Source organism: Crotalus tigris, unplaced genomic scaffold (genome assembly GCF_016545835.1).
Source record: "Crotalus tigris isolate CLP2741 ecotype Arizona unplaced genomic scaffold, ASM1654583v1 scf7180000017871.4482833, whole genome shotgun sequence".
Classification (NCBI taxonomy): Eukaryota; Metazoa; Chordata; class Lepidosauria; order Squamata; family Viperidae; genus Crotalus; species Crotalus tigris.
In genome coordinates this window covers 315186-330388 of record NW_024096690.1, presented here as the reverse complement: position 1 = coordinate 330388, position 15203 = coordinate 315186, and the positions used below count along the sequence as shown (strand labels likewise).

The 15203-nt window shown below is 35.9% G+C and overlaps 1 protein-coding gene across 1 annotated transcript in view; it reads right to left on the bottom strand.

Annotated features, from left to right (window-relative positions):
- Positions 1 to 1545: 1545 nt before the first annotated feature.
- The window catches only part of UBE2E2 (ubiquitin conjugating enzyme E2 E2), a 91299-nt gene continuing 77641 nt past the window's right edge, over positions 1546 to 15203 (bottom strand). Inside the window, 5 exon segments of the mRNA XM_039343655.1 lie at positions 1546 to 4501; positions 4504 to 4536; positions 9438 to 9539; positions 9542 to 9584; positions 10413 to 10545. Coding sequence (XP_039199589.1) covers positions 4443 to 4501; positions 4504 to 4536; positions 9438 to 9539; positions 9542 to 9584; positions 10413 to 10545 — 370 coding nt within the window. The 3' untranslated portion in view covers positions 1546 to 4442.

Sequence of the window (15203 nt, the reverse complement as noted above, 5' to 3'; positions counted from 1 at the left end):
AAGATTAATAAAAGGTAAAAATATTGGCTTAATGCAGTATTTAATCACTTTAAAATGAGTATGTATCAAGTAGTTATTTTTTACATTTATTCAATAAATGTAATTATTTGTTTAGAATGCATTCCTGCTGAATGACTCATATAGGTTTCAACAGATTATAATAGAATTGGTTCTGCTTGTATAAAGTTAGTAGATTTAACCAAAAAGTATAGGTGGTGTTTCTTATATGAAGAAACTCCAATTCCCTCTTCAGGCTATTGGTAGCAAAACCAAAGGTAATGAGACCTTTAAAAAAACATTTTTTATCCGTGTACAAAAGCCTGTCTGCCATTTTGTGAATGTTTAAATAGAAAAAGCATAGCAAAAAGCACGTGTTGAAAAATCCTTAATGTTTATACTGAAGTTGGCCCCTTTCAGCAACTAAGGGGCCATAGAATTTCATATAATGGAACAGCAGAAAAAGACTACCTGCACTTTTTGTAAATCATTACTTACATTAAGTCATAATAACAGTGAATCCATGCAACTTTTACTTAGCTTCAAACTTCAGCTCATAAATATCTAGAATTAGTATGTGGGGAATGTCTATGGAGATTCTCATCCAGATCATAGTTATCCCAAAGATGCTTTTTCATGAGGCAACTGGACAAGAAAAAACAAGAAAGTCCACTTGCCTCGTGGGATAATATGTGAGGACTACAACCACAATATGATTTAAAGAAATGGACTTGTTTCGCTCTTGGAATGTCACTTAGAAATCAGAATTTCAAGCTTGAAAATCCTAAAATATTAGTCTGATGGACTGACACAGAAAAATTGATAAAAAGACTCAGTTTACCTGGATTCGGATAAAAATTGTTAGTATGAAATGACTGGCTGAATTTCAGTGGTACAGTATATGAATGTTACACTTACAATGGTTTTCATGACTGTGAGTTTCATATTTCCCAGAGACTAGTAATGGGACAACAGGAACTATGATCAGCTATTGCAAAGGTGAAATAGATAGCAATGGTGCAACACATTGCTTCCATAATTGTTTCTTTTACAACTCTGCCTCCTGGTGCTAGCTTGAACATATTGCCTTGATGCTATTTTAAATACTGACACAATCCACTTTGATCTTCACATCAAATAATGGAAGTGCAGGGATGAATTGTGAAAACCTGATTTGTAAATGTGTTGTTTGTAATAATACAAGAAATAAAGAATAGCTTTTTAAAAAAGCAAGTATAAATACTGAGAGCTAATCCAGCTGAATTATTTAAAAGTGCATTCTTTCCTAATGCTATTCCAAAGTGCATAATTTACAATAGTGAAATGACAATGAATCCAGATCTATTTTAAATCAGAAAGTAAACAAAAATTAAATCATTCAAAATTTCATATGCACAGATACTCTTAAATAATATACTTTGCATTTTAGAACTAACATATTGCATGTAAAATTGCAAATAAAATATTTTATTTCTTTGAAATCAAGTTTTATAGAAAGGATTTAAACATACAATATATATTTAAATAATCACGTTTGTTTTTTTAAATAAGCAAACACATATGCTTCTTACAATTTCTAAAATCTTACTTAACATGAAATTCTGCTGTTTGTGTAATACATTTTGACTTGGGAAAATTGAAATTCCTGAGTTCAATGAAGTATGCTACCAAATAAGTATTTACACAATTGCAGTTCTTGGGTGAGGCAAGTTGCAGAAAACAATGTCAGTTTGGATATTAGCAGATCAGATTCAGATCATAATACATATTCTGTCTTGGAAGAGCAAAATATCTTCTTCTAGTTCAGCACATCTAAAAGTAGCTTGATGGTCAGTTCTGAGCAGATATATATTTATACAATACATGGTGGTAAGGTTTAGGTCATATTTATTTTATACAATTGCATAGCATAACCTGGTCATATAAAGGAAAGTGTTGCTTTAAAAACATAAGGTAAAGGGAAAACCTAAATATACAGTAGTTTACTACATGTAAGCAAAATATTTAAAGATTATATCATTCTTCTATTTGAATGTTATTCAGCAGTTACTATCCTGGTAGTAGGGTGGAGGATGTAATTGAAGAATTTCATCACCATTTATTATATTACAATAATCATACCCCACTATTTGGGATAATTGATTTATGACTATTGAATTAACCCACAATTTAGCATATATGTGACTTGTAGGATATAATATAACAGTCTGCACTGAAGAAGTCATTGAATGACTTAGGTGCGATTTCATCTACTTGGAGTAGGTGAATTCTTGGAGATGCGTATCTTTCCTTGATTGCTCAATGAATGCATAGGTGTATGGACAAAATCGTGAGTACATTTATCTTTCTGGTTACTTTCCTTTATGTGGCATCTTTCTGTACAATTTATGTACAATTAAGAATTCATAGAACCATTAATGATGGCAAGCCATCCTAGTCCAGAGTTAAGCTCAAACCTTGATACAAACACCATCTTCTTTTCATATATGACATAAAGCTCTTATACAGGAATGAACTGTTTGTATTGGGTGCGAAGAATAGAAGGGTATACACAAGAATCTAGTCAAGTCTAGTCAAAATAAGACTTGGAGCTTTTGTGGAGATGTAACAATTCTAGATTAAGTCCTCTCTTCACGCAACCTCAGGTTTTGCCTTTTCTCCTCTTACAGATTGGCTTTCATGAAACAAGCTTTTCATTCATATTCTATTTTAGTTTCATCATCCACAGAATATTTGTCTAATAGCCTTATCCACATGTTTTTTTGTAAACTGTAGACAAGCAGTAATGTTCTTTTTTGTAGGATAGTATCTTTCTCCTTGCAACCCTGAAATCACACAATATATTATACTTTGGTATTCTACAGATGGTATTGACATTTGACAATGCAAGAGAGCCTCTTATTTTCTTCTCCTGAATTTGTTTGAGATCCCCTGATCATTACATGTATTGCTCTTGTTGTAATCTTGGTTGGTTGACCATTCCTGGGCAGGGTAATAATGGTGTTGAATGGCCTCCATTTGTACATGATCTATCTGATAGTGGACTGGCACAGTTCAAATTCTTTGGAATATTTTTTAACTTTTTCCCACCTGGACAATATCCACCATTATTTTTAATCCTCACAAATCACCCCTGTTTGAGCCACATATACTCCTACATCTTCCAATGAGATCAGGCTTTGACAGTGAATACTCAAATTTCTATTCTTTAAATAAAGTAGAATGTCCTGCATTCGTGCCTGATTATCATCCCATTGACTCTAATTTCCATTTCAAATGAACTGATAACCCAAGAGGTTCACATACATTTTCTACACACAAATATGTAGTTTTGGATTATTTTCCTCAAATATAATGTTTTTGACTCATTTGTTTAATTGATAGGCGAACTCTAGTTTATCTAGTTTTCATCTAGACTTTTATAGGAAAGAAGAATCTATTTATGCAGAAATATTAAATTCTAAGGGATTTGCAGATTTTTAAGCAACACTGTAAGAAAAGATGATCAGCAATCCTAAAGTACACATTTAAGAATTTATGAGATAGAATTTTCTACAATGAGTTTACAAATGACAACACTGGAGTTTTCTTTTTCAAAAATGAGTAGCTTAGAAGAAAGAACAAATGAAAAATCCTTTAGTTAAATCCAAGACCAATTTATGCTACTCTACAAGAAGTAGTAGTATTTTCGTACAAGAACTGCATATTATTAGTCACAATGTTTTTATTTGAGTGGTTTAATAATACAAGTGTGTGTATCAACTAATCTGTAATCAAATGTGGCAGATCACTAAGAAATTTATAAGCACTTTTATATACATAAATCAACATACATATCTGTGGTTCAATCTAGTAGCTTTGTGTTAAAATATAGCCTTAATAATGCAGTGATTCTTGATTTTATGCTTTTGATAAAAAAACCTGTTCCCAGTAACATGCACCCATCCTTAAAGACTTCCATAAAAAAATCTTCTAAACACTATATTTAAATAGAAATAATATAGTTCTGAGTGCGCTTGCTTTTTCAAACACACAAAAGAAAAAGTACATTAATATAAAGTTTTGTGACCAAGCTGTACTCCAGGGTCCCCGACCCCTAGCCTGGTGCTAGGCCGTGGCCTGTTGGGAACCAGGCCACATAAGCGGCAAGCAAGTGCATGAGCATGTGAAGCTGCATTTATGCAAACAGTGCACATGTGTGTGAAATTATCCCCTCTCTGAGCCGCTTTCTAGATTAATACAGATTCAACATTCCTTGCATTTAAACCCAAATTCCAAATTTGTATTAAAAAGATATACTTTTCAAGTTCAGCAGAAAAATAAAATAAAGTAATAAAAGAGAAAGGGGAAGTATATTTCAAAATTTAATAAAAATTAAACAGGAGGGTTACTGATGCACTTAATGAATGTTCTCATACAGGTCCAGCATGTTCTTCAGCAGCTTCCTATGTTCCATATCTCTTGGTCGACTGTCTGGCCGTTCTGTCATGCTCCACTCTGTCATATATTGGGTAGCAATAGTTCCAACCAGGGGATCAGCTGCAAAGAAAATAACACAGTCAACTACTTTCCAAGTTTCAAGTGAATTGCTAATTGTGATTCTAGATTCAAATTCAGTTTAAGATTGATTAATTAATTAAACCAATTTATATACCTCCTCTATCTCACAAACAGTGGCCCTGAGCAGTATACATTAGAACTAAAACAGTTAATAAATAAATTAAAAATACTAAAAAACAAACTAAAACAACAATAATAAAATTATTAAAATAATAAAAATAGCAGAGCTGTTCACCTGTCCCTCTGAAAGATGAGCAGTGATAAAGTCAAGCTCACCTTAGGGGGAAAGATTTCACAGTGCCGGCAGCATAGCAGAAAAGGCTCACTACCAACAGCCTACCAAACGTGGCTGACTAGATGACAGAACTCGTAACATGACTTCCCTGCTGGATTCTGAAAAAAGGGGAAGGTGGGAAACTGGATAAAAATTGTCAAGATAGGGTCAAGTGTGTTTTTTGAGGAAGAAGCAAACCAGCCCCTCCTTTAAAGGCCTGGGAACATCTTCCTGCAGGAAAGAGTTTATCACTGCATGAACCCACTTGGTAGTCAGGATTCTGGGGGCTTTTACCAATCAGGAGAGGTATTTAATTGACAGATGGTTGCACTGACTCCATTGAGGACCTTGTCCATTTCATCAGGTCGAACAGAATTGAATGTTCCCATAACCAGAAAAGACCTTTTCCGAGGCATCTCACATAGATCTGCACCAACTGGGATGAATCCAAGCAAATTTGTCCATCAAATATTAAACAAATTCCTAGTCTATGCAGCCCTGAAAATGGTTACCTGAGGAGGATGGAAGGGACCAGATAATCCTGAACAGGAGCTCTAGGTAACACTCTGCAAAAACAATAAGAGTGGCCAAGTAATGGTATTTCACCAGTCTTACCACCATGAGGTAGACCTTAATAGCAGCTTTAAATTGTGTCTGGTAGGAGCTATCCCGGTTTTCCTCCAGCATTGATTTAGGCATCCCTATCCCTTTCAGAACCTGCAGCTCTTCTGTGAACCACAGGAAGAACCAGAACAATCGGTCAAGAGAAGCTGCATAGGCATGATTCTATTCCAAGATACCATTTTATTCCAGGATCTCACCAGAACTTTGGCAGGACTCTGCAACAAAGCCTCCACGATATCTGTCACCAGGTCATATTGCCATTGCTCTAACCAGATCATAAATGGCATGTGATCACTGTCCTTAGCTGGACACAAGATGATATGGGATAGGCTCAAGGCAGCTATGGGAGCAATGAACTTGTGATGACTCCCCCAGATACTCCCCCAGATACCTCTCCAGATGTTAGATTGGAGGAGGATGAACCAGTTCCAGGCACCTCAGGAGGGGAGTCGTCAGTGGCTCCAAGTACCCGTCTGAGAGTGATTTGAATTGAAGCACAGCTGCAGCAGGACAGCCCTGAGGCTTCAGGTGGGAAAAGCATGCAGCCTGGGAACATCTTCCTGCAATAAAAAAATTATCACTGCCTGAACCCACTTGGTAGTCAGGATCCTGGAGGCTTTTACCAATCAGGAGAGGTATTTAATTGACCGATGCTTGCACTGAGGACCTTGTCCATTATATCAGGTCCAACAGGATTGAATTGTTCCCATATGACCAGAAAAGACCTTTCCCCAGGCATCTCACATAGATCTGCACCAACTGGAAATGAATCCAAGCAAATTTGTCCATCAAATATTAAACAAATTCCTAGTCTATGCAGCCCTGAAAATGGTCACCTGAGGAAGGTGGGAGAGACCAGGTAATCCTGAACAGGAGCTCCAGGAAACACTCTGCAAAAACAATAAGAGTGGCCAAGTAATGGTGTTTCACCATTCTTACCACCATGAGGTAGGCCTTAATAGCAGCTTTAAATTGTGTCTGGTTGGAGCTATCCCTGTTTTCCTCCAGCATTGATTTAGGCATCTGTATCCCTTTTCAGAACCTGCAGGTCCTCTGTGAACCACAGGGAGAACAATGGGTCAAGAGAAGCGGCATAGGCATGATTCTATCCCAAGCTACCATTTTGTTCCAGGATCTCACCAGAACTTTGGCAGGATTCTGCAACAAAGCCCCCAGGATATCTGTCACCAGGTCATATTGCCAATGCTCTAACAAGATCATAAATGGCATGTGATCACTGTCCTGAGCTGGACACAAGATGATCTGGGATAGGCTCAAGGCTGCTATGGGAGCCATGAACTTGTGACGACTCCCCCAGGTACCTCTCCAGATGTTAGATTGGAGGAGGATGAATCAGTTCCAGGCACCTCAGGAGGGGAGTTGTCAATGGCTCCAAGTAGCCATCTGAGAGTGACTTGAATTGAAGCACAGCTGCAGCATGACAGCCCTGAGGCTTCAGGTGGGAAAAGTATGCAGCCTGGGAACATTTTCCTGCAGTAAAGAATTTATCACTGCCTGAACCCACTTGGTAGTCAGGATCCTGGAGGCTTTTACCAATCAGGAGAGGTATTTAATTGACAGATGGTTGCACTGATTGCATTGAGGACCTTGTCCATTTCATCAGGTCCAACAGAATTAAATTGTTCCCATATGACCAGAAAAGACCAGATACCTCTCCAGACGTTAGCCTGGAGGAGGATGAATCAGTTCCAGGCACCTCAGGAGGGGAGTTGTAAATAGCTCCAAGTAGCTGTCTGAGAGTGATTTGAATTGAAGCACAGCTGCAGCAGGACAGCCCTGAGGCTTCAGGTGGGAAAAGCATGCAGCCACAACCAGTCAGCAATGAGAAAGAGGAACTGCTTCTGCACCTGATCCAAGAACATGTAGGACAGAGAAAAGATAGGAGCAGTGAAGGTCAGCCAGATGACTTGTGAGGAGGCTGTGTTGCCCTCTTGATGGGCTGCACCACAAGCTGACTATTTAGCACAGCGGACAGATGGAGACAATTCTGGGAATAACGTGTTCGTTTCCTTGCTGTGTGTTCTTGCCTTGAACTTCAGATTGTGTCTTTGCCTTGCCCTGCCTTGCCTGTGAATTTGCCTTTGTCTTGGGAACTTGCTTTGGCTTAGTGGAATGGACTTGCTTTTGCTTTGAAGACTAGAGTAGCGTGTGGAATTCATTGGGGTTGATTTGGTGCTGGCACAAGGAATTGCTGGGGAACACCAATTCAGGCTCTTGGAAGCCTTAACTCCATACACCTGTGGTATCTCTCTCTCTCTCTCTCCCCCCCCCTCTCTCTTTCTCTGTGTGTGTGTGCATGTGCACATGAGTGGGACAGCACAAAATTCTTCAGTCACTTTGAGGCCAACCCAGGAATTTGAGTCTCCCAGGACTTTAAGAGTAGGGAACTCCACAATCAGCCCTGAAATGGCCTCCAACAACTCAAGTAAGGAGGTTGCTAAACAGCAGAGAGGCTGCTACAGTAGGAACATTCCCAACTGATGGCATGAACTCAAGGTCAGAAGGGTCTTGCAGTTGGGAATTTGGGGAACAAAGTCCCGAAGGCCAAAAGAGATACTCACATGACTACTATCACCCACCTCCCCTGCACTGGGGTTTCGGCTGATGTTAAACCTAAACCAATCAGGAACATCTCTGAGAAGTGACCATACATAGCATAGGTTACCTACCAAATTAATTTTGGTCAATCTCATCAACCCATCACATTTGGACCACAGGATTTTCAAGGGTATGCTGTTCAGAGTCTGGAAGTGAGGTCAGGGGGCTGGAACATGCCACTGGTTCTAAGCATTGGCCTGTTCTTTGTCTCCCTTAACAATCCGTGCCTATTGCCACCTTTATATATTGCCCTGCCCAAGAGCTCCCAAGATGATTTTCCCACTCCCACCTTTACCCCACTGCTTTTAAGCCATGGACTTTGCCATACCCTTAAGCCACTCACAATCACTCTCTCAGACACTCCCTCAGGAGATAGATGAGAAGGGAGGCCCCACTATAACTCAGGCTCTTGATGCCAACAAAGCTTCACCTCTCCACATTCCCCACACAGCATCCTTCCTCTTAAGCTAGTCCCTCTTAATGGTCAGCTGGAAGGATGGCAAACTCTCCCAAGGTCTACCTGACTCTTATTTTGCATGGAGGGCCCCTAACATCAACCACAGACAAGCTAGCCATTCCTAGGCTTTCACCATAAGAACCCCCTTTCAACAAATTCAAGGCCCTTACTCTTTGTCTGGCATAGCCATCATCTTGTCCACTGCCTTTGGGTGGCCACAGTGCACCCAAGGTCTTCTCTTTACCTGGGGAAATTTTAGAAGAGTCCTGGGAGCCACCAAATTCTGCATATTCCTGGTCTGCCAGGTCTTTGTCTCTGCCACCGCTGTCACAGAGTGCCTGATTGCCAACCATTTGTTCTGACTTTCTCTGTCAGCCTAGTCATTTAGGTCTTGGTTCTCATAGATCCGACCACCATAGGTCAGACTGCTGTTGGTAGTCTGCTACTACTAAATTCAGCAGTTATCTTAACCAGGTTATAATCTAACCTTTGTGTAGTAGTCAGATATGTACTCAGACCAGGCAAGATGGGAAATACAGTATCATTGATGCAAACATATCTACTTTGTATGTACATCTATATACAAAATAGAACTTTCATTGCAATGCCATATCCTCTCCACCTTTGATGCCATAGTAACTACTTCTCAAATACCTTATGCATTTATTTTTGATTAGCTATTTCTACTAGCAACTTATGAAAATATATTCTTGGATATTAAATAGTGGAATACAACATTCTGTTAACTCATATAATTAAATAGCATGAGTTATTTTAATATGGCATTTCTTAGTCAATTAGGGTAGAGAGATGTTTACTTTCACTTTTTAAAGATAGAAACAAAAATAATATACAGCCAGCATAAAGCTAAATTACAACATATTTTATAAATTCTTTTTGTCTTACCAGGATTGCAGTCTGTAAGAAGTGAACAAATAGAAAGAAGGACTTTGGATATTGTTAATGCTGGGCTCCAGTTATCTTTTAAAATGTTCAAGCAAATCACTCTTGACTGTTAATATTACAATGATAAATTCTTGTCCGAAATGTAACCTGGAAAAGAGTTATATTTTATATATTACATAGTTTCAGTGTGTAGGCTATGATAGCTTTGGAAAATAAAAATTTATCCAGTTTTTATTATTGAAAATATATGAACAAATATATATGAAAAAAATGAACAAAAAGCAATGTGGTGGAAAAAAAGGAACTGAAAGTTTTGCTGAATTTGCGCATATGCACACACACACACACACACACACACACACACACACGGAGGGGGGGGGGAGAGAGAGAGAGATAACTAACAAATCCATATGGGGGACAGATGATGAATTTAAGCATAATTATATAAAATCTGAAAGGAATTAGTATCTATTGCAGTCCATCAATGATTGTAATAGTAACTAAAATTTGGAGATATTATGTGTGATAAATGGTTCCTTATCTGGGACAAAAAGTCAAGTATAAAACTTCCATTATGGTTTATAAAATGCCAAAAAAGGAAGCATGAAGCAATTTTATTTATTCCTAAATAATGATGTTAAAAATTTTAAATTAACATCATGTTTATCATAATACTTCCTGACTCAAAATTGTGAAAAATGTTTTTGTTTTTAGAAATTGTAATGAGAGAATCATCTAGTTTCTTAAAAAAAAGGAACTTGAGGTTAGTTATTTTCCCTAAACTACATTAGTATAGTTTGTAACTTCAGTCAGAAGTATTGATTAAAAGTATGAGACCATGCTAAATTACTAATGCTTTAGTTTAATTGAAATTTATGAAGCAAGTTATTTATAATTAACTTAAATCCAATAATTTCTATGGAATTAGATGTGACCAGATTAGACAACCATGTTAATTTTACTTTCCCTTCTTACCTTTGGTGGTTTAAATGGATAGTCTGGAGAGAAGGTGATGTCAAGGAAAAAAACTTCTCCTTCATACACAGAACCTAGAGGTCCAAGTATAGTTGATCTCCATTCGTAAATATTTTGTCCCTTGGGTCCAGCACTATAATACAAACTTACTATTATTTATACAAATAATTCCTTAGAAAAAGATGATTTTCATTAGAACGGAAAAAAAGACTTTCTTAAATTTATTTCTAATTTACCATGTATCTGAATTCATTTGTTGTTTCTTAGCTCAAAGTAACTTTCAAGATACAAGTTCTCAGAATGATATTGGATTTTAAAAATACAACACAGTATTTTTCCAGACTATTTTTATGTTTCCTACAATATAACATTGCAGAAGAAGCACATGAACAGTACAGATAAAGGCTTTACTATTATTCCATAATAGTATACGCAGGGCATCTTTGTTATCACAATTTCATATTGTATTCAGTGCCAGATATTTTTTAGAGTTGAAAAATAGTTTTATTCTTAGCCAACCAATTTAGGGATCTAATACAGTTTAGGTATTACTAATAACTAGGACTCTGTTTAAAAATTCCCTTGTCTCGGAGGTCATTGAAAGGAGATGCTTGGAGAAAACCCATCTTTTGAAATAACTTTAGAAAGTTAGTTGACCCAGGAGTTGGATTGGGGCATACTTATCTATTCTGTTAGGAATATTTTGGGAAGTCTTATCAAGGTCCATTGAATGGTTCTTCTGCCAGTATATGAAAACTTTTTAGTTATTAGATGGCTTTGTAGGCAGGTAACTTGAGGGACACCTGGATCCCTCAAGTTGCTTGCCTTTTTATAATACCCATCTGACAGAGTACTGAATGAGTTAATCAAGTTTATCTTCAACATTTCTTCAGAGATTGACTTGTGGAAGGTTTTATTCAGGCTGACACTTCCCAAGGACAATAGAAGTAGAACATCCTTAAGGTTACTTTTTAATTAAGTTTTTATTTTATTATTTATTATTATCTATATTATTAACTTTAAGGTAGAAGCACTTCTTCCCCCCCCCCCAAGTTATTAATGAACTGACTCCCTCTGTATGAAACACAGAGTAATGGGAAGCTTACGAGACAAAGGATTCATTTTGAACAGCCTGCCGGCAATAATAGGATGTTTGAAAGAAAGAAGGATATGTTTAAAGTTTCTCCTGGATGGGAATCATTCAATCTTTTTCATATCAACAATTACTTTTCATGGTGTAAAAGCTGCCTGAGAGAGAATATGGCTGCATTTCTGGATTCCCATTTTCCTCTATTTATTGTTTTGGATTTGTAGAGTGATTTGATTTAAGTAACTATTATGATTTGCAAACCTTTGATCCAGTACAGCCTAGGGAGAGACTTGCTTTGCATGCTCCTCTCTAGGTTATTTTGATCTCTTAGCCTTGTTCCTTTTAGGTTCCAAATTAGAATCTACCTTTTCACCATCATTGCTTACAGTTGCCTCTGCATGAATTTATTTTAGTTGGCTCAGTAGCAAGGTTTGGATATCTGTGTTTAGTCATAATGAAAGACTCTTTTAGAGTTAACTTTGTTGTTAATAGTAGTCAAGCGTTTGCAACTTGACAATACCATTTGTGCCATCAATATACATTGTCTAGTTATAAAATCATTAATGTTTTTGTTTTTTTAAGTCCTCATCACCTTGTTATATAAGCCTTGGACAAATGGCTGCAATTTGAGAAGAGGAAGCTTCTTCTGGGATAGAAAAATGTAAGAGATGGGAATTTTCTATTTCTGCTTGTAAATCCCATTCCAGGGGTTGCATCTAATTGAGAAGCTAACAAGAAAGAGAAGTTTGGTTACTTAATGCAAGTGGCTGTTTGTTTTTTTAGGATTCCATCAATGTTGAGCTGTTTGGTAGGTTTAAGTGAAGCCTGAGAGGCAGAATGTGGACTCTGCCTCTTCTTCCTTTTCGCCATGGCAGAGATGACAAAAAATACCAGTCTTTAGTAAAAATAATAAAATTGCAGGTCTCTAGTAGGGAAGTGAAATATGAAAGTAGAATACAACAAAATGGGATGAAATAAAAAAGCAGAAAAGCTTATTAAAAACTGAATTAAGAAAGGCTTAGGGCAGTGTTTCTCAACCTTGACAATTTTAAGGCATGTGGACTTCAACTCCCAGAATTCTACAGCCAGCATTGCTGGCTGTGGAATTCTGGGAGTTGAAGTCCACATGCCTTAAAATTGTCAAGGTTGAGAAACACTGGCTTAGAGTGAGCTTCTAAAGCAGATGCTATTCTTTCACCCTCATCTATAGAATAGATGATACCTATCAAACAGTTATAACTTTGAGATGGGTCTAGATGTCCTAGTGGATGAGAACTTAAGAAAATATGACTTTTTTATTTGGAAGTAGAAAAGCCGGTGTATTAGAAAACGGAAGCAGTGAAAGAATTATTGCTCAATTTCAACTCTCAATGCTGACATCGTCACTAACTGAAAATTTATTTAATTTATCCAGTTTTCATTTACCTTTGTAGCAGCCACAGCTGCATTGTATTATTTACAGAAGAAATTAGAAAATTAACAATTAAAAATCCCGCTGCAAAATTGGGGCTTTTACTGCTTAAAAACATAGTTTTAACTCAACATGTAAATGTGCAGAACACTTACAAAATAGCAATATGAAGTACTTGACATATTAGCTTACTGATGTATAACCATACCATTTCCAACTGGATATATTAACTTGAAAAGCCACTCCCATTTTTCTCCCTTTTTAGCCCTCTTAAAGACAACCGGAAAGCAAGTATATATGATCTGAGCAATATTATTTCACAGTGCAAAAAAGATTGTTTCTGGTCACTTCCCATGCCTTTACTTTGGAAGAAGTCCTTACAGTGGCTCTCTGCCTTTTCTCTGGAACAGCTGCAATATTCTGCAGTATTTCTCTTCCAGCTGCAGTGTTCAAAAATTTCTTTTTGATTTTCTTGACAGTTTTTTAATATCAGCCTTTTCTTTCTTTCTTTTTTTGTAAGTTTTATTGATTTTTACAATAACAACCTTAGTCCCTGGGGTACAGCGTGTTGTCCTGGTTCATAATTTTTTAGGAAAAATATATAATCAATAATAGTTAATTAACAATCAATAATAATTAATTTTTGTATTTCCTTAATTAGTCATTTTCTTTGATTTTCTCTTCTCCCAGTAGTATTCTCCTTCTTCAACATTAAACAAATATAATTTTTTATATTTTATATTTCCATATATAAATGATTAAAATAAACATTTTGTTCTATATTTATACCAACAACAGCATCTATATATAGTATTTTTTTCTTATCAACTTATATTATTTTAGTAAAAGTCATCTTATTGATTCACCATGTATCTTACTTTCGTAAATCTTATTTAAGCTCAATTTCTCCTTAATATTCAAACAATTTTTATCAATCATAATTTTCTTCGTAATTAACATCTAAATAGCCAAATTTTCCATTTAAATATATTATCCCATTATTTTCATATTTCATATATTATAGACATACTATACTACTTATAACATCTTTTCTAATCAATTTATATTTTACTTCTATTTGTAAAAGTTGATTTGTTAAATCACTATATATCTTTTTTCAAAGTTCTTATTAAGCCTAATTTCCCCTCAATATTTCAATCATTTCTTAATCCTAAATCTTTTCAAACTTAATTTATCTTTAAAATTCAAAATTTTTCTTCACTTACATCATCCCAATAATTTTATATTTTGTATCTTATCAAAAATACTATATTATTTATATCTCTTATCCCACTTATTCTAAAGCCCCTTTATAGCCAAAGTTATTTATTTATTTAGCTATATTCAAACAAGTATTTGCTCGTATAATATTCCATCTGGTAGGGCAGATCAAGTCTGTTAGGCGCGTCTCTGGCCTTCTTCCTTTGCCAAATAGTTTTCCAAATTAGTATTTTCAACTTGTCAAACAGTTCTTGTATTTTTGAAGTTGTTGTTAGAAGTAGAGGACACATAGTACGTAAGATATATGCTTTTTTGTCTCCCAAACAATGATTCTCCTAGCAATGTCCATTTTGTTAAGTCTTCTTTCTTCTCAGGTTTATTTTGATGTTCTAATGCATAAGGTATGTTTTCCATATTTATTGTTGTATCCAAATCTTGTAAGTTTTTTTCTTGTTTGTATTAAGTTATAATTCCCTTCATTTGTGGCTCCGCCAATTAAGTCATTTTTTTCTAGTTTGCATTCTATTATCTGATTTGTTTGTTCATTCTTTACCATCATTCTTTGGGTGTTTTTTTTATTGTTTATTGAAGCTAGAAGTATATTCATTTATGTTATCAAAGTTGTGTTTAATCTTCTCATGGTTTAAAGCTATTGTGATTTGTATCTGTTGTAGCATTGCATAAATTTCCTCTTGGAAAGTATTTGTCTTATCTTGGAATGTTGCTTCTAGAGGTCTTTGATCTTTCAGGCTGAGTCCTTCAGAAGCAGATATTAAGTGTGGTTTTCTATCATTGTTTGATAAATATGTCATATCCATGTTATCACCCACTTTTGAGTAATCCGTCATAGTCTCTGTAGTTAGCCTTGTCAAGCCAGCCAAAACTCAAAATCCAAACAGTCCAATTTTGTATAATTCATTTCTTTATATATAATTTTTATAATCCACTGTATTTTCAATTGTCAAGGTTTCAGTAAAATCAATGTTTTATAACAGTTCTTTCTTTCAAGAGTCAATTGTCAACCAGTCAGAATTGCAATTCAATATGGTTAGCCATCTTAAATCCTTCC